Source organism: Cajanus cajan, chromosome 1 (genome assembly GCF_000230855.2).
Source record: "Cajanus cajan strain Asha chromosome 1, NIPB_CcT2T_4, whole genome shotgun sequence".
Taxonomy (NCBI): Eukaryota; Viridiplantae; Streptophyta; class Magnoliopsida; order Fabales; family Fabaceae; genus Cajanus; species Cajanus cajan.
The window spans coordinates 10,378,450-10,404,299 of record NC_138517.1 but is presented as its reverse complement, the minus strand read 5'-3'; the positions used below and the strand labels follow the sequence as shown (position 1 = coordinate 10,404,299).

General features: G+C 29.9%; 2 protein-coding genes across 2 annotated transcripts; both read left to right on the top strand.

The window, feature by feature from the left end:
• Window positions 1-15,920: 15,920 nt before the first annotated feature.
• On the top strand, window positions 15,921-18,777 carry LOC109812138 (rhazimal reductase 1). Its single transcript, XM_020376030.3, has 4 exons — window positions 15,921-16,724; window positions 17,157-17,403; window positions 18,010-18,189; window positions 18,387-18,777. Exons 1-4 carry the CDS (start codon window positions 16,408-16,410, stop codon window positions 18,600-18,602), a joined length of 960 nt encoding a protein of 319 aa, XP_020231619.1. The 5' UTR covers window positions 15,921-16,407; the 3' UTR covers window positions 18,603-18,777.
• Window positions 18,778-21,173: 2,396 nt separating this feature from the next.
• On the top strand, window positions 21,174-23,507 carry LOC109812119 (protein REDOX 2). The gene is made up of 4 exons (XM_020375997.3): window positions 21,174-21,596; window positions 21,768-22,014; window positions 22,151-22,330; window positions 23,031-23,507. Exons 1-4 carry the CDS (start codon window positions 21,280-21,282, stop codon window positions 23,253-23,255), a joined length of 969 nt encoding a protein of 322 aa, XP_020231586.2. The 5' UTR covers window positions 21,174-21,279; the 3' UTR covers window positions 23,256-23,507.
• The last annotated feature ends 2,343 nt before the right edge of the window (window positions 23,508-25,850 follow it).

The window sequence follows — 25,850 nt, the reverse complement described above, 5'->3', positions numbered from 1 at the left end:
TGCCACAGCTTGTGAAATTCAATGGTTAACTTACTTGCTTCAAGACTTTTCTGTTCCCTTTACTACTCCAGCCCTCCTTTATTGCGATAACCAGTCTGCTAGACACATAGCATCTAATGCTGTTTTCCATGAACGAACTAAACACATTGAGATTGATTGCCACCTTGTTCGTGAGAAGCTTCAAGCTGGCCTATTTCACTTACTACCTATTGCTTCTTCTCACCAATTAGCTGACATACTTACCAAACCGCTTGATCCTTCACCTTTTCAATATTTGTTATCCAAGCTGGGAGTAATTAACATATACTCTCCAGCTTGCAGGGGGGTATTAGACCACAATTCTACAGTTAGCAAAACTAATTAAGTCAATTACTCTGTTTGTGTTGTATTTTTCTCTTTTCAGTTTTGCTGGCTGCCTATGTATATATACATATCCAGCCTAGCGTTTTCTGAAAATATATTTTTACAAAACAGTGTACACATACAATCAATATGAAATCGTTCCTTTCTTTTCCGTTTTAGGATCCTTGTGAGGTCAACACCAATACTTGTGTACATGATGTAACTCCATTATCTCTGCATATACAATAGTAATACCTTGAGAAATATCACTTTATATTTATAACTGTAAAGCTTTGTCATTCTCATCGGTCTAAAAACTTAATGGTTACAGGTTGAAATGAATGTAGCATGGCAGCAGAGAAACCTGAGAAAGTTCTGCCAAGAGAAAGGAATTCATGTGAGTGCGTGGTCCCCTTTGGGAGCTAATGGTGCTTCGTGGGGTTCCCTTGCTGTAATGGAGAGTCCAGTCCTTAAACACATTGCAACAACAACAGGCAAGACTGTGCCACAGGTCAATTTTCTCTTTGGAATTCATAAAATAAAATTACACTACTTTGGTATCGCTAATTCTCTTATGGGTATGATTAGATAAACTTTTTTCAAAAAACACTTATAACAAAACAAAAAATGGAATAAGTTTTTTTTTAAAGTGAAAAATTTACTTATATACATAAATTAATTTGTAGAAGTTCTTTTATATTACTATTGGTTTTTTCCAAAATAATTTTATTAACTTTGTATAAATTAGTTTTAATTCACAGATAAATTTATTTTATTTTTTTCTTATTATGTTCTGCTAAAAGTTTTTTTATTTTTTGGGAAGTTTATCAAAGATTCCAGGTCCATGTAAAATTTGTGCTTCTACTGTTAATATTGTAGATTGCATTGAGATGGATATTGGAACAAGGGGTCTCTTCTGTAGTGAAGAGCTTCAACAAAGTAAGAATGAAAGAAAATCTTCAAATATTTGATTGGAAGCTGAGTGAGTCTGATCTGGTGAAGATCAAGCAAATTCCACAGTTTAGAGCCTTCTTAGCAAGAGAATTTGTATCTGAAGATGGACCCTACAAATCCTTGGATGATTTTTGGGATGGCGAGATATGATTTTTGAGGATAAAAATTTTGGATTAGTAGGGAAGTTTTACAAGTAAGAATCAAAATATTATAAGAATCGAAGTATCAAATCATCTTGGATTAACATAAAATTTTGTATATATGATCTAAGAGTAAAAAACTTTCAATCTAACTGTTGGATTTACAAAATTTACAATTAATATAAAGTTATTAAGCGGTGTAATACTTAGTAAAAGTTACACCAGTATCGTTTGAACCTTATATAGATATAGGAGGGTTCAAACGATACTGGTGTAACTTTTACTAAGTGTTACACCGCTCAATAACTTTATATTAATTGTAAATTTTGTAAATCCAACCATTAGATTGAAAGTTTTTTACTCTTAGATCATATATACAAAATTTTATGTTAATCCAAGATGATTTGATATTTCATTCTCATAAAATAAAATTGACGTAATATATTTATTTCAAAATATACTAAAATATAAACACTGTGATTACTCTCAAGTTGTTGTTCAATTTTAACAAAATTTGATATATACATATCAAATTCACATTTAATAAAGTAATATAAAGTAATATGAACTTTCAATCTAACGGTTGGATTTTTAAAATTCACATTTAATATAAAGTTATTGAGCGGTGTAACACTTAATAAAAGTTACACCGGTGTCGTTTGAACCTTCCTCACATATATATATATATATGAAGGATTAAAAAAAAATTAATGGAACCTTATACTTAATAATATATATATATATATATATATATATATATACACGAGGTAGTTGTTCATTGTGAAATGAATTGCAAACGAATTTTTAATTTGAATGACGAAATTTCAAAAATATAAAAAGATGTAGACTTCAATACAATTTTTTTAATTAAGGGACCACCTCATTGGAAAAGCGGAATCAAATCACGTATTCATAATTCATCTTTTAATTTTTATCCTTAATTAATATATTAAAATAACTATCATGAACTATTTTAAATTTAAATAAATAAATAAATAAAATTATCATTTTTAAGTATTATTATTTATGAAACATATTATAAAGTAATCAAGTTAAAAATAAAATATGCTAATATATATACATTAATAATTAAATTTTGAATTTCTACAATTATTTATCATCATAAATAAATTATTTAAATTACTAATATATTTATTAAATATTTTCTATAATCATTATTATTCATAAAATATAATTTAAAACAATCAATTGAAAAACATTAAGTATATTTGTGATAATACAATATAAATGAGGATGTGAATAAACATGAGGCAACTGTTAAGTAAGACAGAATGTGGATGTCAAGAACGAATCCCTCCACGTAATAAGAGGCTTCTATCGTGTGAAACTCACCGATGCCTATAGAGAATGATTAATCATACTTTTGTTATATTTTATAATTGATAAAATTTTATTATTTTAATTTATTTATTTGTGCATTGTAATTTTGTTTAAAGTGAAATTTACTATGAATAACCAATAAAATAATTATAAATATTTTTTATTTTTAAATAATTTACTAATTAATTGATTTAATTTTAAAATTCAACAACACAAAAAATTAAGAAGTCGAGTTAGAGAAATCAACTTGATTTATGTTTGACAAACCGTATAATTTTCACTTTTTAAGATACAAATATAGAAAGCAAGTATATAATTTAACGTATTTTTTGGATGACTTTCAACGTTAATACAAACATATCCTTAATGGGTAAAAAAAAAGCAATTAAGAAGTTGAGTCTTGTGGAAGCTTTAAGAGAAGAAAATAAAGAATGGTATTCGAGTAAAAATCTATTTATATACAAATTTGAAGTTATTTTTTTTAAAGTTTATCTATTAAAGATAAAAAAAAATATTTTTAGTACAGAAAATCTAATTAAAAACATTATAAGTTTATGTAAAAAAAATAAAAAAAAAATAAAAAACAAACTCAAAGTAAGTGTTATTTTGGTTAAAAAAACATAGTAATATAAGAATAAAAAATATTTATATACATTAAAATATTTCAAAATTTTATTATTTTATAAATTATTTTCTATGTATTAAACATGAACTTTTCCTTTATGCAAAAATGTTTTGAGAGACTTTTCTTTAAGGAGAATTTTTTTAAGACTTTTTTTAACTTCTTATATAATTCAATTTTTATATATTTATGAATTAAATTTTAATATTTTTAAATAAAATTCAAAAATAAAATTTTTAAATTTTTTTAACTTTTTCTCTAATTCAATTTTTTATTATCATATTTATCTATAAATTAAATTTTTTAAAATTTAAAATAAATTCTCAATAAGTAAAAATAAGCTTATGTCATAACATAAATTTCTTATTATAAATCTAAGTATAATTTAAATTTTTAAAAATATTTATTTATATAAATTTTAAATATAATTTATATATTTAAGTAAAGTATTTATTTATGTATATAATTAATAGTATAGTGTATAATATATAAACTAAATATTTATTACATATAACTAAATTTTATAATAAATTATATATACAAATAAATATCATGTTTTGAATAAATAAATTATATTTTAAATTTGTGTAAATAGATATTTTCAAACATATAAATTATATTTTTTTGGATAACAATATATAAATTATATTTTAGATTTATGCTAAATAATTTATATTGTAACATAATATTATTTTGATTATTGATAATTTATTTTAAAAATATTAAATTTTAATTTATAAATGATTATGATAAAAAAAATAAATTACATATAAATTTTTAAAACTTTCCTCGTCAAATAATTCTTTTAAAAAACCATTTTCGCGTAAAATAAAGATTTATATTTACAATATATAAATTAATTTAGTATAATAAATTAATTAGTTAGTAAAAATAATTTAAAATATAAAGTATAAATATATACTAATATGATATGTATAAATCGGCACATAACAAAATATATATAATAATAATTTGTCTATTATTTTCTAATCTTGATAATTATTTTAAATAAATTACAATAAGGTAAAATAAATGCATAAAAAATTATTTTATTTATTATTATTAATAAAAACATATTTTAAAGTTAACCAAATTAAAAAAAAGTAGGCATATATATAATTAGTTATTTCTTAATTTCTATCATTAGTTATAGATTTAAATAAACTACTATAAATTATTTGAATTTTTAATAATTTTTTATAAAAGTATTACTTTTAATTATTATTTTTAATGAAATAATTATTAAAATATCAAATTAAAAAATTGAACATAATTAAGTATATTTTTTTTTTTTTGGAAAGGAGTACTCATCTCTCTTAAATTAATAATTTTACCTACCAAATTAACAACACAGGATGATCTTTTTAGGCTTGCTAGATCAACAATAAATTGGATATAAATCCACAATATAACAACTCAATTTCTCAGATGTTTCCACTTAAACAAGGAAGTATAGTACTAATGTAAAGATACAATAATCGGGTATGAATCTATCATGACATTAGCTAACTTAACCAAGCCTTTTATGGGATTAATCCATCAACTATCCTCCAAATACTATAAACTTTCGATACTCGGGTAAGAATTAAGTTCTCGACTTCGTACTTTACTCAGTTGGTTACGTCATCATCACAATGTAATGTCTTAATTTTTTAGATACAATATTCTCAATTTTATTATTATACTCTTCTTAAAATAGTAATTTAAATTTTTAGTTATTAATATATATATATATATATATATATATATATGTATATATATATATATAATAGAGAATAAGTACAATATTTTCAAAATATATATATAAATTTTTATTACAACATTTTTAGTAAAATAAAATTATATAATATTTATTCCTAATTTTATAATTATTATGATCTAATTAATAAAATAGAATCATCTAATATTTATTTATAATTTTATTATTATTATTTTATTTTTAAATCAGACTCTTAAATTTTAGTTAGTATATTTAAAATAAATAGATAAATACTAGTGTTTTATTTTTATAAAATCTTATATTCAGTAAACTAAATATATATATATATGTATGATATTCAATTATATTATAAATATTTATAATCTTTTATTATTACATACGAAAACAAATTATAAATTTGTATGATGCTATAGACATAAAATAAAATGGTTCATTGTTTAGAGTAGTTATACATAAGAACTACAAGTTCTAGGTCATAGGTTCAAGTCCTAATGAAAATGATTACGTGTATGGTAGGAAGATAATGTGAAAGTGATAATTACCGATAGTAATAATGAAATGCCAGTAGATAAGGTGCAGTAGAAAGATAAAAATATACGTGTAAGGTGCGGATGGTAGGAATAAGATAATGTGAATGTGATACTTACTGATAGTAATAATGAAACGCCAGTAGATAAGGTGCAGTAGAAAGGGTGCGGTAATATAAGTGTAATATAGATTGATATTATGGATTCAAGGTAAAATATCCTTTTGTTGATTGATATTATGGCAATGTTCATTTATCCTGATTAGTCACTACAAGTATAATTCAAATTTTTATTTTAGAAGAATTAATACATATTTATTAATATTAAAATTTCTATGCATATTGTTATTAATATCTATTGGATAATTGTTCTCACTCCTTATTTTTCTTGTTTAAAATATTTAATTAAATATAATAAAAAATAGATGGATCTACCAACCATACCAGGTCCTTTCACTTTCGTTATTACTGTAGTTTTTTCAGGTACTAGTTAGGGTATGGACGTGTCTGCAAATGCCGTTACATTTCAGGGGATAGAATTATCAACTTTTGTATTTTCACCAACCCAACAAAATCCCGTTATCATAGGTGGTCAGATAGTAGTCACTTTTTATTTACCTCCAACGAATCATGTTAATCCAATAGTGAACTTATATCAACCCAACATGTAAATACTATAGTAGGAGTATGAAAAACTATAGTTTGTAAATAAGTACGTTATTGTACTTAGTTTTGAATAGTTTGTAATGTAACTATCATCTAGTTATGTGTAAGCAAGTTTACAAAACCACCCTTAGTGTTATGCATAATAATATTAATAATATGTATATATACTTGTATTAACAATCTAAAATATATATATATATATATATATATATATATATATATATATTATACAAAATTAGGCGTTTCACACAACACCTAGTGAAAACTAGATAGAGAGCTTTAGCTTGGCCACGTTGGACGCCACACAACATTGGGCCTAGCATCACCAAGTTAGAGAGCTCCCAAGACATCAACGCTTGACGTCATTCAAGCACACCCAACGTCATTCCAACCTGAGATGAGTCTCTCTCTTCATGTCCTACGCCACCAATCTTGTGCCTAGCGTGATCAAGATAGAGAGTTTCAAGTTAAAATAATGTTTGATGCCTTGAAGGCTTGCCCGATGTGACAATAAAATTCTACATATGTAAAACCTGATTTTGAGCCAAAACCTGAAAATCAACAAATTAACATCCCACACATGCAACCAAGAACAATTATTATATACATCACGACAAACTCATAAATGCACTTAAAATCAGCATGTAACCAAAAATCAACTCAAATCATCATATTCTTCACAAAACCCCTAAAACTTCAACTCTCAACACCCAACAGTCTCTAATTTGATCCATATTCACCCACGAATTTGAAATGAATTCATGGAAGTTACAACCAAAACCACCTTCAACAGCTTAACAACTCCATAAAAGCAAGAATCTAGCTTCTTTTTACCTCAAGTAGCATGAATCCGAGGAAAAAGAAAGGAGAATTGAAGCTCTAAACAAAATCAACTATTTGATTTGAGGTTCTCACTATCTCAATCACAACAATACCACTTAGATGAGAATTGGGAAGAAGAAGAGAAGAATATTGAGAGAAAAAGAACTCACGGACTAGAGGCCTTATCTCTATAATCCTCTCTTTAGAAAGCTGGGGGAAAGACTTTATGAGACTCTACTTAAAACAAAAATCTTATATACTTTTCCCTCCATGGTCAAATTAGGTGTCTGCCTAGAGAACTCCCTCTCAACAAACCCTTAAGTCTTTCATCTCTGACAACTCAACTTAACAACATAAGCAACTAGTAGTAAAACAACATTATCACAACTTACAGTGTTACAATGGTTCCTACACTTAATGACAAACAATTAGCAATGAAAAATAACTAATAATTTAGAATTTGTATATCTACATATATGTGAATATGTATTATATATCATGCATATAAAGATAAATCAACTATACAAATATATGCAATATAGATACAATAATCCTATAAATGTAAATTGTACCACCTAAGTTGTTGGTCAAACAACTCCTATACAAAATACTAAATTATGATAGCATCCAAAATATAAACAAGCTTGTCATCCTTCTGATAGCCATCTCAGTTGCAACAGCTCATACATAATCCTGCTTGGCTCTCATACCAAGTATGATCATTGTATTTTAAATCCTGGAAACATGCAAGTGTAAGCTAGAAATTTAAGAAAACAAATAAATATATATGACACAAAACATCAACAACTTTAATATACCAATACCCTTCACTTCATATTCAACATTGTCATCATGCACAACTTAATTTACTACAACAAAATATCAATATGAAAATCATTACATCAATAACTCAAATTTTTCATCACAACAACACAACATATACAACACAATATTACATATGTTATCATGCATTTCAACTATAAAATCTCCTACAATATAGGATGAATAGTTTAAGTGGTTTGACCTTACCGAACCAACAATACAAGGTGATATTTTGTCTTACTAGATCAACAACAATTTGGACATCAATCCACAACACAACAACTTAGTTTCTCAGATGTCATTACTTAAATAAGAAAGTCAAGTACTACTGTTAGGGTAGAACAACTAGGTATAGGTCTATCACGACATTAGCTAACTTAATTAAGTCTCTTATGAAATTAGACCACCAACTATCCTCCAAATACTACATCTTTTTGATACTCGATTAAGAAATAAGTTTCCAACGTCGTACTTTACTCGATTGGTCACTTTTAATCTATATAACTCGACTTGACCCCTATACTATAGTCACTTTATACATGTGTATCTCGACCTTACCCACACATGATACCAACTAAGGTCTTAGAGGAAACTTAACGATCCTCTTCAAGGGTCAACTTCCCAAGAAGGGTGTTCAACAAGGTTGGGCTCTTGAAACACTACAACATAATATCTGCACAATAAAATACACAACTTTAAAATAATTTCTTCTCTAGTCCTAGGATAATCAACACAACTCAACAACACTATGCCTAAATGTCTAAAGCATTCTCAATATTTATCTTCTCAACAACATAACAACTTCTTACATATAGCATTTCCAACACAACTACACCACCAATATACAACATATGTCTAACAATATACAACTCAACTTACTTTTAACTCTCAACCATTTATCATCTCTAATTACCATCATACATCAACATTAAGTAGCTTAAGTCATGTTATAGATTAATCTACTTTACTCATATTCAACAATTTACCAATCAAATAACATGTTATACTTTAACAATTAGTGCCTAAGGCTACACACCCAATGCTCGATGCCATCCAAGCAAGGAACTCTCTATCTCGCCCATGTCTGATGTTACATGACCCACGCTCGACATGGATAAGGTAGAGGCCCTTGAGACCTCGTGTTTGGTGTGGCAATGTGCCACACCAGACCTCATGTCAGGCAACGAGTCTTTGCCTGATTCACATTCGACGTCATCTAAGTAGAGAGTCTTGGCTCAACCATGCTAGGCGCCATTCCACAAAGGCCCAATGTCACTAAGTCAGAGACCTCCTAGTGCTTTCACTTTCGAAACCATTGAAACCACACTTAATGTCATTCCAACCCACGACGAGTCTCTCTCCTCATGTTTGGTGCGAGTTTTGCACTTATGCAGATCACGAATTTGCCTTATTCCACCTAAAACTCAGCAAAATCCAACCATGCAGCTCTACAAATCAACTATATACATCACAACCAACACAAAAATGTACTCAAATTCAACATGCAACATCAAGAAAATAGTTCACCATTTTCATTCCAACATACTTCAAAACCCACAACTCCAACTTAGGTCATTACAAGTCAAATCATGCAACTCAGTAGCCATTTGAAATAAAATCAACCACAACAATGCAACAACTTTACTAATCCAAAAATTTCCAGCTTCCCCTACCTCAAGATCAATCTAGAAAATGAGGAAGAAGAAAACCTCGAAACTCTGCACTACCACACTCAATAGATTAAGCAATTGGATTCAAGTCTTTAAACACTTGAATTCATCCACAAGATAACACAATAAGATCAAGGAAATAATGGAAGAAGATTTAGAGAAAAGAGAAGCTCATTGACTAAAGTCCTTTTCTTTAGTATCATTTCTCTAAACTTTTGATGAATGGAGTGTATGAGACTCTATTTAAAATAGAAACTTTAAATATTGCTCCCCTGTAAGTCAAACTGAATCTCAGCCTTAAACCCCCCCTGAGACTACTAAAACTCATAAAAAAAATCCTTAGATCCTAAAATTCCTCAACACAGAACAACAACTCAATTTAATAACACGAAATAACTTAAAATAAATATCACTTTATAGTTTACAGTGTTACAATAGTTCTTTTAAACAAAATAGACTTAAACTGCTATTTATCTTAAATCATTTACAAATTTTTCTTATTTTATTATACATTAAAATATAAAATAATATAAATTTAGAAAAATTTTAAAAATCAAGTGTATTGTTTGGCTTTTTAATTATAAATCCTTTACATACAATCTTCCACAATTTTAATATATTTAGTGTTCAAAGAAATGATTTACAAAAATAAAAGTAATAAATGATTGATATTTAAAATAATAGATAAATAGTTAAAAATCCTTATTTATTAATAGTTTAACCGTGATTTAATATAAGAGACTATTTACATAAAGAGTAAATTTCATGAATTAATACAAAATGATTAATTGATATAAAATTTGATTTAAGATGTATATTATAAAAAGGAGATAAATTTTAATGATGAATTGAAACACAATTAAAGTTTTAAGGTATTTGTTTGTAAAGGAGTAAAGTTGGAGGATTAAGATAAAGCTAAAATTTGAAATATATATTTGCAAAAGAGGTAACATTTATGAGATTTAAATACTTTTTCCTTATTTTTTTTGGTTAAATAGTGTGAGTATGAATATAATAATTAATGACATTATTGTATTATTTATATAAATTTATAATAAAAAAAACATACTTTTATTATCTTGTATTAATTATTGTATTTGTTAAATATAATAAATAATCAATAATAATGTTATTAAATATTATATGTATGATAATTGTGAAATATGTCAACAATTTCATCTAATTTAGATAATTATTAAATATATCTTATATTTTAGAGTTTTTTTTTTTACTTCAAATACATAGTTAGAGTTAATTTTATTTAAAGGATGAAATTATTTAATCTTAGATATTTTTAATAGTTTTCTTTGTTATAGTTTGGAGACACATGGATAAGGAAACTTGAAACTACAGAAGACTCACCTAGTCTAACTCCAAGCCAGCCAACTAGGTGCTCTAAGTGAACTTCTTCAAAGGAATTCACTTAAAGCAATGCAACTGTTGGCTTTGAGCAAGCCAATAAGCAAATAATTCACATAAAGTGACCAAGAGCACTCTGAGTGAGACAAGTCAAAAGCAATCCCTGAAAGAAATTTTTGCTCACTTAAGTGAGTTATTTGGACGTTCTTAGCAAGCATGCACAAACAAAAACCCATTCTAGTTATTATAAATAAGGGTTTTACGAGAAGTCATGTATCTAAGTTTTTACTGTAACAGCCCAAGCAACCCGCATGAGGATATTGTCCGCTTTGGCCCACGGCCGCACGGTTTTGCTCTTGGCGATGACACGCATGCCACCCCAAAAGGCCTCCTCACAAGGAAGGTATCCACACCCATATATATGGCATGCTTCGTTCGCCTTCCTAACCGATGTGGGACTATATCCACCCCCCCTCAAGGGAGTCCAGCGCCCTCGCTGGCACACCGATCCGGGCCCCGGCTCTGATACCAATGTAACAGCCCAAGCAACCCGCATGAGGATATTGTCCGCTTTGGCCCACGGCCGCACGGTTTTGCTCTTGGCGATGACACGCATGCCACCCCAAAAGGCCTCCTCACAAGGAAGGTATCCACACCCATATATATGGCATGCTTCGTTCGCCTTCCTAACCGATGTGGGACTATATCCACCCCCCCTCAAGGGAGTCCAGCGCCCTCGCTGGCACACCGATCCGGGCCCCGGCTCTGATACCAATGTAACAGCCCAAGCAACCCGCATGAGGATATTGTCCGCTTTGGCCCACGGCCGCACGGTTTTGCTCTTGGCGATGACACGCATGCCACCCCAAAAGGCCTCCTCACAAGGAAGGTATCCACACCCATATATATGGCATGCTTCGTTCGCCTTCCTAACCGATGTGGGACTAGTCCCACATCGGTTAGGAAGGCGAACGAAGCATGCCATATATATGGGTGTGGATACCTTCCTTGTGAGGAGGCCTTTTGGGGTGGCATGCGTGTCATCGCCAAGAGCAAAACCGTGCGGCCGTGGGCCAAAGCGGACAATATCCTCATGCGGGTTGCTTGGGCTGTTACATTGGTATCAGAGCCGGGGCCCGGATCGGTGTGCCAGCGAGGGCGCTGGACTCCCTTGAGGGGGGGTGGATATAGTCCCACATCGGTTAGGAAGGCGAACGAAGCATGCCATATATATGGGTGTGGATACCTTCCTTGTGAGGAGGCCTTTTGGGGTGGCATGCGTGTCATCGCCAAGAGCAAAACCGTGCGGCCGTGGGCCAAAGCGGACAATATCCTCATGCGGGTTGCTTGGGCTGTTACATTGGTATCAGAGCCGGGGCCCGGATCGGTGTGCCAGCGAGGGCGCTGGACTCCCTTGAGGGGGGGTGGATATAGTCCCACATCGGTTAGGAAGGCGAACGAAGCATGCCATATATATGGGTGTGGATACCTTCCTTGTGAGGAGGCCTTTTGGGGTGGCATGCGTGTCATCGCCAAGAGCAAAACCGTGCGGCCGTGGGCCAAAGCGGACAATATCCTCATGCGGGTTGCTTGGGCTATTACATTGGTATCAGAGCCGGGGCCCGGATCGGTGTGCCAGCGAGGGCGCTGGACTCCCTTGAGGGGGGGTGGATATAGTCCCACATCGGTTAGGAAGGCGAACGAAGCATGCCATATATATGGGTGTGGATACCTTCCTTGTGAGGAGGCCTTTTGGGGTGGCATGCGTGTCATCGCCAAGAGCAAAACCGTGCGGCCGTGGGCCAAAGCGGACAATATCCTCATGCGGGTTGCTTGGGCTGTTACATTGGTATCAGAGCCGGGGCCCGGATCGGTGTGCCAGCGAGGGCGCTGGACTCCCTTGAGGGGGGGTGGATATAGTCCCACATCGGTTAGGAAGGCGAACGAAGCATGCCATATATATGGGTGTGGATACCTTCCTTGTGAGGAGGCCTTTTGGGGTGGCATGCGTGTCATCGCCAAGAGCAAAACCGTGCGGCCGTGGGCCAAAGCGGACAATATCCTCATGCGGGTTGCTTGGGCTGTTACATTTACAATCAGAAATTTTAGTGATTAAAGAGAGTTTTTTGTGAGAGTAGTCTTGTAATCACGAATCATTCGAAGAACCCTTCTTTTTCTTGTGTGTAATCGTTAGTCATGAGCAGCTAAGTCTCCATTGTTGAAGATTCACATAGTTGTACTCATGTAATTCTCCTTATTCTTATTCAACAAATGTATTTTTTTAATTAATCGTTTGTATTTTATATTTAATGTTTATTATAATTTGATCAACCATTGCATGATTTTATGATGTTATCTAAGGTTGGAAACCCTTTAGAATTATGATATAGATAAAATGCTAATAACACTTATTAGTATAAATAGAGTAAGTATTATTAGTCAATTATTAGGTCCTTAACCTTAATGCAGATTGCTTAACAAAAATTATCAAAGAATTAAGATTTTTCTTAATTTAGTAGCTCTCAAATATATTTAAGCAACTTAGAATTGCTAGCCTAAGAAATTAAGGTTTAAATATATTTGAGAGCTATTAGATTAATGGTATAATTTATTTAAAAAAATGAAATTTTTGAAGGATTTACAAGGAGAGAATTAGTGAAATCAATTTCTAACTGTCCTTGTTATCCAAATTTAAATTCTTCATTAATATGTTGCATGTTTCTTACTTTCATAATTTTATAATTTTTTATGTATTACCTTAAAATATTTTAAATCTCTTTTAGTCATTTGTTTAGTACTAAAATTAAACGAATATAACACAAGTCCTTGTAAATTTGATAACTTAGACCTTTATCCAATTGATTACATATAGTAATTGATATACTTGTCAAATGCATAACAATCTACTAAATATAGTATATTTTGTGAAAATTAATATATTTAATATTTGGTTCTTAAATGTGTGTGTTAAAAACTATTATTAAATCAAAAGTAATCTATTCACAAAAAAAAAAAATTAAAATTAATCAATCCTCTCCTAATAGATCCCTATGCGCTTAGGGGTTAGTTAAATAGTTGCAATTGGGTGTAACTGGCTGCTTGTGATTAAAGCGTCTGCAACAATCTTCTAAGTGGACCCCTGCGATAGTGCCAACATGTTATTGGCTTGGCTTCCTCTTAGGGATGGCAATGGGACGGGTCGGGTACGGGTTTCATGATACCCGTTCATGTTCTCGTGAGTTAAATTCATCTCCGTTCTTATACTCGTACTTGTCGGGTATGTGATTTTCATCCCTATCCCCATCCTGTCATCGGGTATACCCGTACTCGTACTCGTACCTGTTAATTTTTTTTTTAATTTTATAAAAAAATATGATATTTTTAAATTATTTTTTTATTATATTATAATTATAATTAAGTTATTTCTCTATCTCATATTATAATAAATAATCACGCATAAAAAAATATTAAATTTTTTTAATATAATTAAATTGAAAGTGGGTATTAAATTAAAAATAGAAACGGAGACGGGTATGGGTACAGGTACGGGTACAGGTACGGGTACAGGACAGGTAAGTACATACTCATACCCGTACCCGTACCCGTACCCGATTTAAAGTATCGAATTTTACCCGTACCCACACGCATACCCAGTCAAATCGAGTATTCCCCGTTGAAATCAGGACGGGTTCGAGTATTACCTGCGAGTACAGATATATTTGTCATCCCTACTTCCCCTCGATAATATTTAAAGTGTCTTTCTGTTATACCATTTTTATGTAAAAATAAAAAATAAAAAGTAACTTTCACCGACAAAACTAACTGAAAAGTCAATGCATTTATTCACTCAAAAAAAAATTAATATATTCATTTGATTTATATTATTATTTAATGCATGACAAATACTTTATATTTATTCCCATCAATAATATCAATGTAACATTAATGTATTTATTATCTACATAAAATATTAATAAATTAATCAATGAGTAATTATATTAATTTGATATTATATTATAATATTAAAATAAAATGTTATTTAATATATATATATATATATATATATATATTAATTTAATACAATTAGTAACATTTATAATTTTATACACATATACCTGCATATATTATATTTATTTATAATTATATATTTTTAGTATTTAAATTTTTTTTGATTTTTTATTTTAGTTTATGATTTTTTGTTTTTAGTTCTTTAAAAAATGTAGAGGTTAAAAAACATATTTAATCTATTTTTTATCAATAAAAAATATTATAATGATAGTTATAAAATTCAAGTCTAAGACTTTATACATATTATCTCAACTTGTTCTCCCCTTTTTCACTTTCTATCACTTACCATTAAGTCGATTCTAATGATTCATATTAAATTATAATTTGAAATCTCATACAAACTATCCAAAGATTTTACTATTAGATTGATCTTAATAAATTTATTACACAATTATATAAATATATATCATTCTTTTGATTTTTACTAGTATCATCGGTTAGAGACAATCATATTCTATCATATATTAATTAAATGTGGACATTTCTTCTTACAAGAATTCAAAAGTATAAAAATGTGTATTTAATTTATTTATAATTTTAGTTCACTACTCCCTCTAAACTTATACGCGAGTAAAAAGTGTTTAATTTTTTGGGTTCAAATATACTCTCTCCATTTTTTTCATAGTCGTTTTATCAGATTTTGTTATTTTTTTTCATTGTCACTTTTCTAAAATCAATAACTTATTAATTTTCTTTTTTTATTTTTACCCTTGATAATTAATGCATGTTTACTGAACAATGTGTTTATTCATTTTCTAATATACTTATTTCTTCTCCAACTACCTAAAAGGTATAATAGGAAAATATGTAATAAATACTTTGAAAAACTAAAATATCAATCATTATCTTAATTCTTATACATAACCTTAAAGACAATGAAAAAAAACAGAGGGAGTAAATAAATTTTAGTCAATTCAACTTTATTTAATGCTCTTTATCCAAAAATATCCATAAATTAATAAATGAGAATACTATTTACGATATATGTGATTGATGATATTTTAGAATCTGTAACATATATTTTATATAAAATCGTGAAAATTAAATATGTTTGACTATCTTTCTAAATCTGGAAAATTATTATTTTTTACTTATATATAAGTTTAGAAGGAGTATTTATATATTCGTGCTCAAATATCTCATTTAATAATATTTGTATTTTTTTTTTTAAAAATTAACTTTTGAGGTCCTATTCATTTTTAATATGTATTAAATTCTTTCCAATCTTGATGCTAAGACATGTGTTACATTAGCTAATAATTATATGGAAAAAAAATATTCATCTTTATGATTTGAGAAATTCTCCTTTAAATTAACTTTTGAAATTGACCCTTTGATACCAATTCATTGTAGCAATGGATCCAAAGGCAATCCCAGAAGTGGTGCTAAACTCAGGCCACAAGATGCCCATTCTGGGTTTTGGCACAGGAACTGTGCCCTTACCACCAGCCCATGAGCTCATCCCTGCATTCATTGAAGCCATCAAATCTGGCTACAGGCATTTTGACACAGCAGCCTATTATGGTTCTGAGGAACCTCTTGGCCAAGCAATAGCACATGCCCTTGAGCAAGGCCTTATTAAAAGCCGTAGTGAGATTTTTGTCACCACCAAACTTTGGTGCACTGATGCTCATCCTGGCCTTGTGCTTCCAGCTATCAAGAGTTCCTTAGAGTAATTTTATGACCAAATTATTTGATTCTCACTATTACCTTCTGAAATTCTATTCATTTGATTCATTACACATGTTAGTTTATATATTTTGTCTGTACAAGAATTATTATTATAAGTTTATTAATTAACATCTAAGGTTCTATTTCCAAATTGAACATGAGTCGTGATTGAAAATACCATTATACTCCTAAAATAAGTCGATCTGAAGAGAAAAATATATACTTTTTGATAATAAAAAAAATACTATTGATCCATTCTTAGATTAATAATCATTGTCAATTTTAATATTTGAGATGAAAATAGTGATTATTGAGATAAAATATCAATTTTGATTAAGATTAAGAAAACATGTTTATTTGTTATGGATGTGTAATTTATGCAAGTTTCATCCTTTCTCTGAGTCTAATTATTCGAATTTTAAAATTTTGATAGGAGGTTGGGCCTGGAGTATGTGGATCTTTACCTAATCCATTTTCCAGTGAGATTGAGACAAGGAGTTCCAAAAGGAACTAAGTATGGCAAAGACGACATTCTTCCTTTAGACATCAAAGGGACATGGGAAGAGATGGAACAATGCTCTAAATTGGGCTTGGCCAAGTCCATTGGTCTCAGCAATTTTGGGCTCAAAAAGATTTCTGAACTTCTACAAAATGCAACTATTCCTCCTGCTCTTGTCCAGGTATTCTTTATGTTACCAGAAACATTTGATCAATCAGTCATTTTTTTTAGTTTGTTTTCACAAGTTTTAAAAAATTAATTTTGTCTCTTTAAAGTGTTTGCTGACCAAATTGATTCTTGCGTCAATCATATTGTCACCGAAATGAAACCAAAAAACAAGACGAGACACTAAAATTAATTTTTAAGCAATAATTAATATTGTCACAGACATATATGCAGTTTTGTTTTTGTTTTTGTTGATAACATGTCACATGTGTGTCTCGTAAATGTCTTTTTGAGAATGAGCCAACTGGGCTTATGGAATGGCCCATTCATTTCTGGACACCTTGAAAATGCCCCCATTGGATGTGTTATGCGCGAGTGTTCTGGTTTTTTTTTTTTTTTTTTAATAATAATTTTGATGGACAAATTTACTGATGATTTTTAATTAAAAAATATATTGGGAAAAAAAATTGGGTCAAATTAAAAATTTTCTCTGTTGTCCATGATCATATTTCAACAAAAGAAACTGAATGGTAAATAAAAAGTTATTTGGAGGATTTTTCAGATTGTTTATATAATAGGCTAATCAGTAAATGGATGAAATGCATTCTTAATTAATTTGCAGGTAGAAATGAACGCAGCATGGCAACAAGAAAATCTGAGAGAGTTCTGCAAAGAGAAAGGAATTAAAGTGAGTGCATGGTCCCCTCTTGGAGCTAATGGAGCTGTGTGGGGTTCCCTTGCTGTTATGGACAGTCCAATTCTTAAGGACATTGCATCCTCTAATGGCAAAAGTGTGGCACAGGTCAATTAATTAAGACCATAGACCATGTTTCATTTGCAAAATATATTTTATGATTATGAAGTGTTTTTGAGAATTTTTTTATTTAAAAATATTCTTTATTTTTAGTAAAAAAAAATGATTCTAAATTGTATAAAAAAAAACTCTTAAGTATCCTGATTCATGTGAAGCTTAATTACTCTAGTATATATATATTGCAGGTTGCATTGAGATGGATCATAGAGCAAGGTGCTACTCCAATAGTGAAGAGCTTCAACAGTGTGAGGATGAAAGAAAATCTCAAACTGTTTGATTGGGAGCTGAGTGAGGGTGATTTGGACAAGGCTAAAGAAATACCACAGTATAGGGGTTTCAAAGGTGAACGTTTTGTCTCTGAATTTGGACCTTACAAGACTCTTGAAGATCTTTGGGAATGAGTGGACATCAATTTTCAGGAATACTGTTCCTCATTCCTTAAACCACAAATTATTCGTATCAGCTCTTTTAAAATGATTACTTTTTAAAAAAGCTGATTTCGAATAATAATTATTATAGGAAAGAGTTTGAATTATTATGCTCTAATAAACTTTCAAATTTCTTTTGCATTATCAATACATTTTGTAAGAGCTAAATTATTATATGGGAAAATAAGTTATGCAGTGTAAAACAACCTTTATCAATAAAATAATTACAATAATGATAATAAAGATTAAACATAAATTCACTTGCATCTATTTTAATTTTAATCACTAAATTGATCATAGACTGATTTACAGATATTTATGATAAGTATATTAATTTTTATAATATATAAATTATATCAATGGTATAAAAGCTTATGCAATATGACCATTAAACTCTTCAAATATATTATGATTGTCAAAGAGCATAAATGGTAATTATTTCTTATTTATTTATATGGTGATAAAAAAAAATTATATTTAATTTGTTCTTTAAAGTATACATTTTACAAAAATAAATTAATAGATATACACAATCGATATAAGTTATTTTACATTATAATTAAATTTAGCTTTAGTATCATTTTTTATTATCAGAGTTAAGATTATGATTTGTAATTAAATAATAATATAAGAAAAAAACTTTACCATGTGGGCGAATATTTTTTTTTCTTCATAAAATTGATACGAATCCAGTAGTTAATCTATATAACATTGCTTTCTTGAATTAAAATGAATTTTTTCTCATGGGTCATTTGGACTTTAATCTTATTTACACATATTAACAAATAACTCTAAATAACCGACACATTGCTCAACCGTTGCCATCATTTTTATTTTTCTGTTTACGTGGTCTTTTTTTTTTTTTTTTTTTAGTTTTGTGTTTTTCGATAAAAGCATATGACCCTCTTTCAGTAAAGAGTATAAATGTGTGTAATATTGATTATATTTTTAAATAATTACGATACTTCGTGTTTCTGTGTATTTTATTGTGAAGGATAAAAAAAAATTAAAAATAAACACTATATAATTAGTGAAACTTTTAACAACTAAAAATAAGTTGTTTACATTTTTTGATAAAAGAAAAAAGTAAAAGAGTCTAAAATAAAAATCAAAACGATTATCAGGAGAAGTATTACTACAAGAAATATTTCATACAATGACATACAAAAAGTACAATATATGTAGATATATGTCTATTTGACATATAGTTACACATAATTTTAGTGTTGATTTTGAATAAAGTTTAATAATATATTTTGTGTGTCACTATAGTCTATACCTACACTTTTTAATAATATGCTAACATATATTATAGGTATTGTGTGAGTAAACATAATTTTTAATGACATATATAATGTCACTATAGAGTATGTATCACTAATGATAATTTTATTATAATATATATATATATATATATATATATATATATATAATATTGATTGATATTAACTTTAGCCGTTAAAGAGAAGGAGTTAAGATAGATGTGTTAAAAATTAAATTTGATATTCATAGTTATTTTTATAATTTTTTATAGATAATAATATTATTATTAATTATATCAAATGAGTAGTTTGTCGGTTATGGTTGTTAATTTAGACTGGAGTTTGATTTCTGCAAATCACATTTAAAAATATTAGTTTTTATATTTTTAAAATGAGTGGACTACTTTTATTATAAGAAAAATTGATTGATATTGCATACATGACAAGATATCTTTATATGGTGGCACCATTTATCATTCACAAAACTAAGAGTCGTGGCAGTACAAGAGTGGTGCCTCATAATTTAGCATTACAATAATTGTCTTATATCAATAGTGACTTCTATTTTTGATGAAGTATTAGCATTATGAATAGGGACTTTCGAGTCACATGCAATCCAACATAGCCTAAAATGTGGGCCTAGAATATCGAACAAAATATCCCAATCAGTGGGCAAACCACAAGCACCCTCTTTTTATTGTCACTTTCCCTTGCATTGTTAGTACCTTCCCTTACATTTAGAAAAACATTATTATGTCACTACGTACAATAATTCATACATCATTTTGTTTTATCTCTCTTTTATAAATATACTCACAAATACATTATATAAAGTTAAAAATAAAAAATTATTAACAAAATACTTATTATATAAAAATCATTCAATACTGTTAGTATTTGATTGCAATTCAGGTCGAAAATTTAATTTTCATGCATTATTGTATAAATATTTTAACTTTATCAAACAATTAGAAATCACCATAATTATGCTTTAAAAGTAATTAATATAAAATTTAACAATTTTGTATGCATAATATTACATTATTAGATGATTAATAGTGTAAAAAAAATTAAATTAAATCTTATAAATAATGTTGTCTTTCTATATAACACAATAATAAGATATTTGAATTTTTTAAACTAATAGGAATTGGGTCTAGTAAAAGAGACCGTATTTAAAATGTGGCGAATTAAGATTTGAATTTTGTCAAAAAATGATTTATATATTTTTATCGAACATGATTTTAATAAGAATGTCTCCAAAAGAAGAAATGATGAAGATACATGTAAAAAATATTAAAATATGGAGCTTTAAAGAGATAGTAGTTCCAATTCCCAGACGCATTTTGTTTCAAAGGTAGAAAGAAGGAGAAAGAAAGTAAGAAGATATGGCAGGAAAGAAAATCCCAGATGTGTTGCTGAATTCAGGACACAAAATGCCAGTTATAGGAATGGGAACTTCAGTGGAGAATCGTCCATCAAATGAGACCCTTGCTTCTATCTATGTTGATGCCATTGAGGTGGGTTACCGTCACTTTGACACTGCTGCAGTGTATGGGACAGAGGAAGCCATAGGCCTAGCAGTGGCCAAAGCCATAGACAAAGGCCTCATTAAGAGTAGAGATGAACTTTTCATCACTTCGAAGCCATGGAACACTGATGCACACCCTGATCTTATTGTCCCAGCTCTCAAGACCACATTAAAGTAAGCATCAACAATCCCCTTCTTCACTTAATTCTTTCCCACTAGACTGAAATTCCAGTAGTTTTTCACTTAATGATATCTTAGCATTATCTTTCTATATTTTTTTATTATCTTTTTTCTGTGAGTATTAATGTTGCTTAAGTACTTTATGTGCTGCACAATGTTGTTTAGAAAGCTGGGAGTGGAGTATGTGGATCTTTATCTGATTCACTGGCCAGTGAGGCTGAGACATGATCTTGAAAATCCAACAGTTTTCTCCAAGGAAGATTTGCTGCCCTTTGATGTAGAAGGGACATGGAAAGCTATGGAAGAGTGTTACAAGTTGGGGTTAGCAAAGTCTATTGGCATATGCAATTATGGTACCAAGAAACTCACCAAACTCTTGGAAATAGCCACAATTCCTCCTGCAGTCATTCAGGTACCATGATGAGATAACTCGAGAGATATATATTTGGTTTGGTTTAGTTATCATTTTCATGATGGGCTTGGACTTCTTGGTAATCATGTTATGATGTTGAATTATGGTTTTTTTTTATTTATTGTGTTTTGTTCAGGTGGAAATGAACCCATCATGGCAGCAAGGGAAACTCAGGGAGTTCTGCAAGCAGAAAGGAATTCATGTAAGTGCTTGGTCAGCCCTTGGTGCTTATAAGATATTTTGGGGTTCAGGAGCTGTCATGGAGAATCCAATCCTCCAGGACATAGCAACAGCAAAAGGGAAGACCATAGCTCAGGTAAATTTTCAGCAAAAGAATGGAACAACTTATTTATCAACTGTGATTTTAATAATTCATATATTCTGAGAAAAAGAATTAAGAAGAAAGAGAAGCCACTGCTGCTAATGTCTTAAAAGCAACCAAACACTTACAATAAAAAGGAGTATACCATTTACTTTTTAGGAGACTCAATTAACTAGCTCATTACAATTAGGAAATTTGATCATTTAGTTAATAATATTAAATTTTTCCTAAGTTTATATGTTTTTTTTTCTTCTAAAATTAATCCCAATATTACTGAAATCCTTACACTACTAACTACTTGAATTAAGAGAAGTAAAATTAATTAAGAATATTTCTTGTGAAAAAATAATTAATGTAAAAGACATTTTAAGTTGATTCTTATAAAAAGGACCAAATAATACTCTTGATTTGAGTATTATAAAAAGGACATAAGAGAGTATTAACTTATTGTATAGAGTATTAAGTATTTGTTTAAGCTATCATGAAAAAAAAGTTCTATCACTCTTTTCTACTAACATTCTTTTTACTAATGATTAAAATTTATTAAATATTACACCATCATAAAATTTTCTACCAACTCACCTAAACTTCTCTATACCAAAAAAGACACTTTAAATAAAAAGTGAGACTTATTAAAACATTTGAATTAACAAAAGTGTTGCTCTATTAATACATGGTGACACTGTCATTTCAGGTTGCACTTAGATGGGTGTACCAACAAGGGTCAAGTGCCATCGCTAAAAGCACCAACAAGGAGAGGATGAAGCAGAACCTGGACATATTTGATTTTGAGCTGAGTGAAGAGGATTTAGAGAGGATTAGTCAAATTCCACAGCGTAGGCAATACACAGGGGACATGTGGCTATCTGAAAATGGTTCTTGCAAGACCTTGGAAGAACTTTGGGATGGAGACGTTTGAATGTTTCTTCTAGGGTCTAACTATATTTTAGAATATAAATTATGAGAATAAACAAGATGTGAATTCCATACTATTGACATGTCTTGTACTACTATTTTAATTATGGCTGGCTATATCTTCATATGAGGACCTAGCTAACCTCAGTTCCCTTATTTGAGACCTTAAGTTGAATGAGTGTGACAACTTTATCAAAGGAGTGAGACTCTGGTGCCTCTTCCATTCAAAGGAAATATAAAATATCTATATCATCAATGCATGCCTCTGGTTACTTTACTTGCCCTTCCATCCTTTCCACTTAAAGCAGCAAGAAATGTTGCTATCACCACTTGCCACCATTGTACCACAATCACCACCATACTGCTTTAACATTCTATGCAAGTGTTTATGGATTTTGCTTAGTTAATTACTTGGGACATTTTGAAATAAGTTTAATGCACAATATTTCTATAAATATTTTCCCTCTGCTAATTACATAAATATACGTTCTTGAGAACTTAGAATATTTACGTGACCATATTTTATAAATGGACTGATTTTGTTTGAAACTTAGCCATCCAAAAACCCCTTCTGAGAAACATATACTCTCAAGCTTGCTTTGGTCATTAGAGGACATAACAAAACAGTCAAGAATACAGTAATAATAACTTGCTTGGATCTTGACTTTCCTTTATACAACCTAACGCATGTACGCAATAAAGCCACAACTAAAATCTCAAAGTTAACACATGAGACAATTGTGAATTGAGGGGAGCTTGAACATTGACCAAACACGAGAGAGCATGGAAGCAAATAAAGTCCCATAGTTGGTACTAAATTCAGGAGAGAAAAAAAAAAAAAGAGAGAGGATGCTCTTGATAGGTCTATGATTCTGCAACAAAACCTCTTCCACCACACGAAGCCCTCACCTCAATTTTGGTTGAAGCCATTGACAAAGGCTACACTTTGAGGCTACTATCATCTATGATACTGAAGAGCCTATAGTTCTAGATGTATTAAAGGCCATAAAGCTAGGCCATAATTAAAAAGAATTGTGATAAAGTGTTCATTACTTCAAAGTTTAGGAACACTGATGCTCACCATGACCTTGATCTCCTAGCTCTCAAGACTACTCTTCAGTGAGCATAATTCTCTCTTTTTTTCCCCTATCCTTTCATGTTTGTGCCGCTTCCTTGTCTAATTTTTTCTGTAGTATTTTGAGAAGGTTTAGAAAGCTATTTGGAAGGAGTGTGTGGATCTTTAAACAAATTGAATCATGCAGTTTATGAAATGATATCACTATTCTTAACATAATTCAAAAAATGTTTCTTGAAATTAAAATATGCCAAATGCCATGAAGAATAAGAGAAAATGGTACTGTTGGAAATATTTTGTGAAAAATGTAGAAAAATTGGATCTCACAAATAAATTGAAATCAAAATTGAAGATGAAAAATTATCATAAAATTCATAGAAGATTATGACTATGTATAGGTTTACAATCAATTTAAAATTTCTAATAAATCTCATATACTAACAAATTTATTGTTGAGATTATATTAAATAATTGAAATCAAAATATAAAAGATAAAATAGTAAGAATAACAAATATCTTGTTTAAAATTCATTCATCCAAAATTTAAATAAAGGAAAATCTCACAAATCTAACATTCCTCCTTGAGATTTGCTATGAACATCTTTAACTTTAGTTTCATGAATTCCAAAACTTAATTTTTGAAGTGCTCTGTCAGCAAGTTGTTGGACATCAATTTCTTGACTTAAATGATTATTATAGTCATTCAATTCAATTCTTCCTCCTGTCTTTAAATATCACTAGCTTGTTAGGATTTGTTATATCAAATACATCTTGCATAAAAGTGTGACCAAATCTTCCATGCAAAACATTACTCTCATCAATTTTAATAATAAAATCATGATTTTCATTTAAATCAAATTTCAAATAATTTTTTTTTATCATCTCAATCTTTGCAATCTCTAAACCATGTTCATCCATCATAAAACAATAATTCTCTTTAAAAGAGACTCCATATGCATTCCTTAATATTTGAGGAACACTAAGAAGATTTTGATCCAATTTCGAAATGTAAAGAATCTTTAACAATTATCATACCTTTCTTGGTTTGATGGAACTAGGTAGGAAAGATGAATTGATGATTCTTCCTAGCCTTGCTCCTCACAAGATCTTCGTCCTTGATTGTAATTCCGGAAGAGAAGATGAAGAAGAATTCGGATTTGGATTGATCCAAATCAAGGAAGAAAGCACTCAAGCTTAGGTGAGCAAAGGATTGCTCACGGATTTCCCTAGAAAGTGAAGGAATTCCTAGAACTAAGCAAGGAGCTTTGGGTGACTTTGAGAGAGATTTGGCTGAAGTGAATGTTCAGAAATCTCATAAAGGTTCAAAGTGAATACAAATGTGAAGGAAGAGACTTAAATAGGCAACCAACCAAGCCAAAGTGGCGCCAAGTTCAAATTTGAACTTTGGCGCCAAGAATTTGAATTTTATTCAAATTCTTTGGGCTGCCATGTGCTGGACGTGAATCATGGCTAATTAAGCTTCATTTGGAGTGAATTTAAGATGCATTTGAGTGTGCACATGTG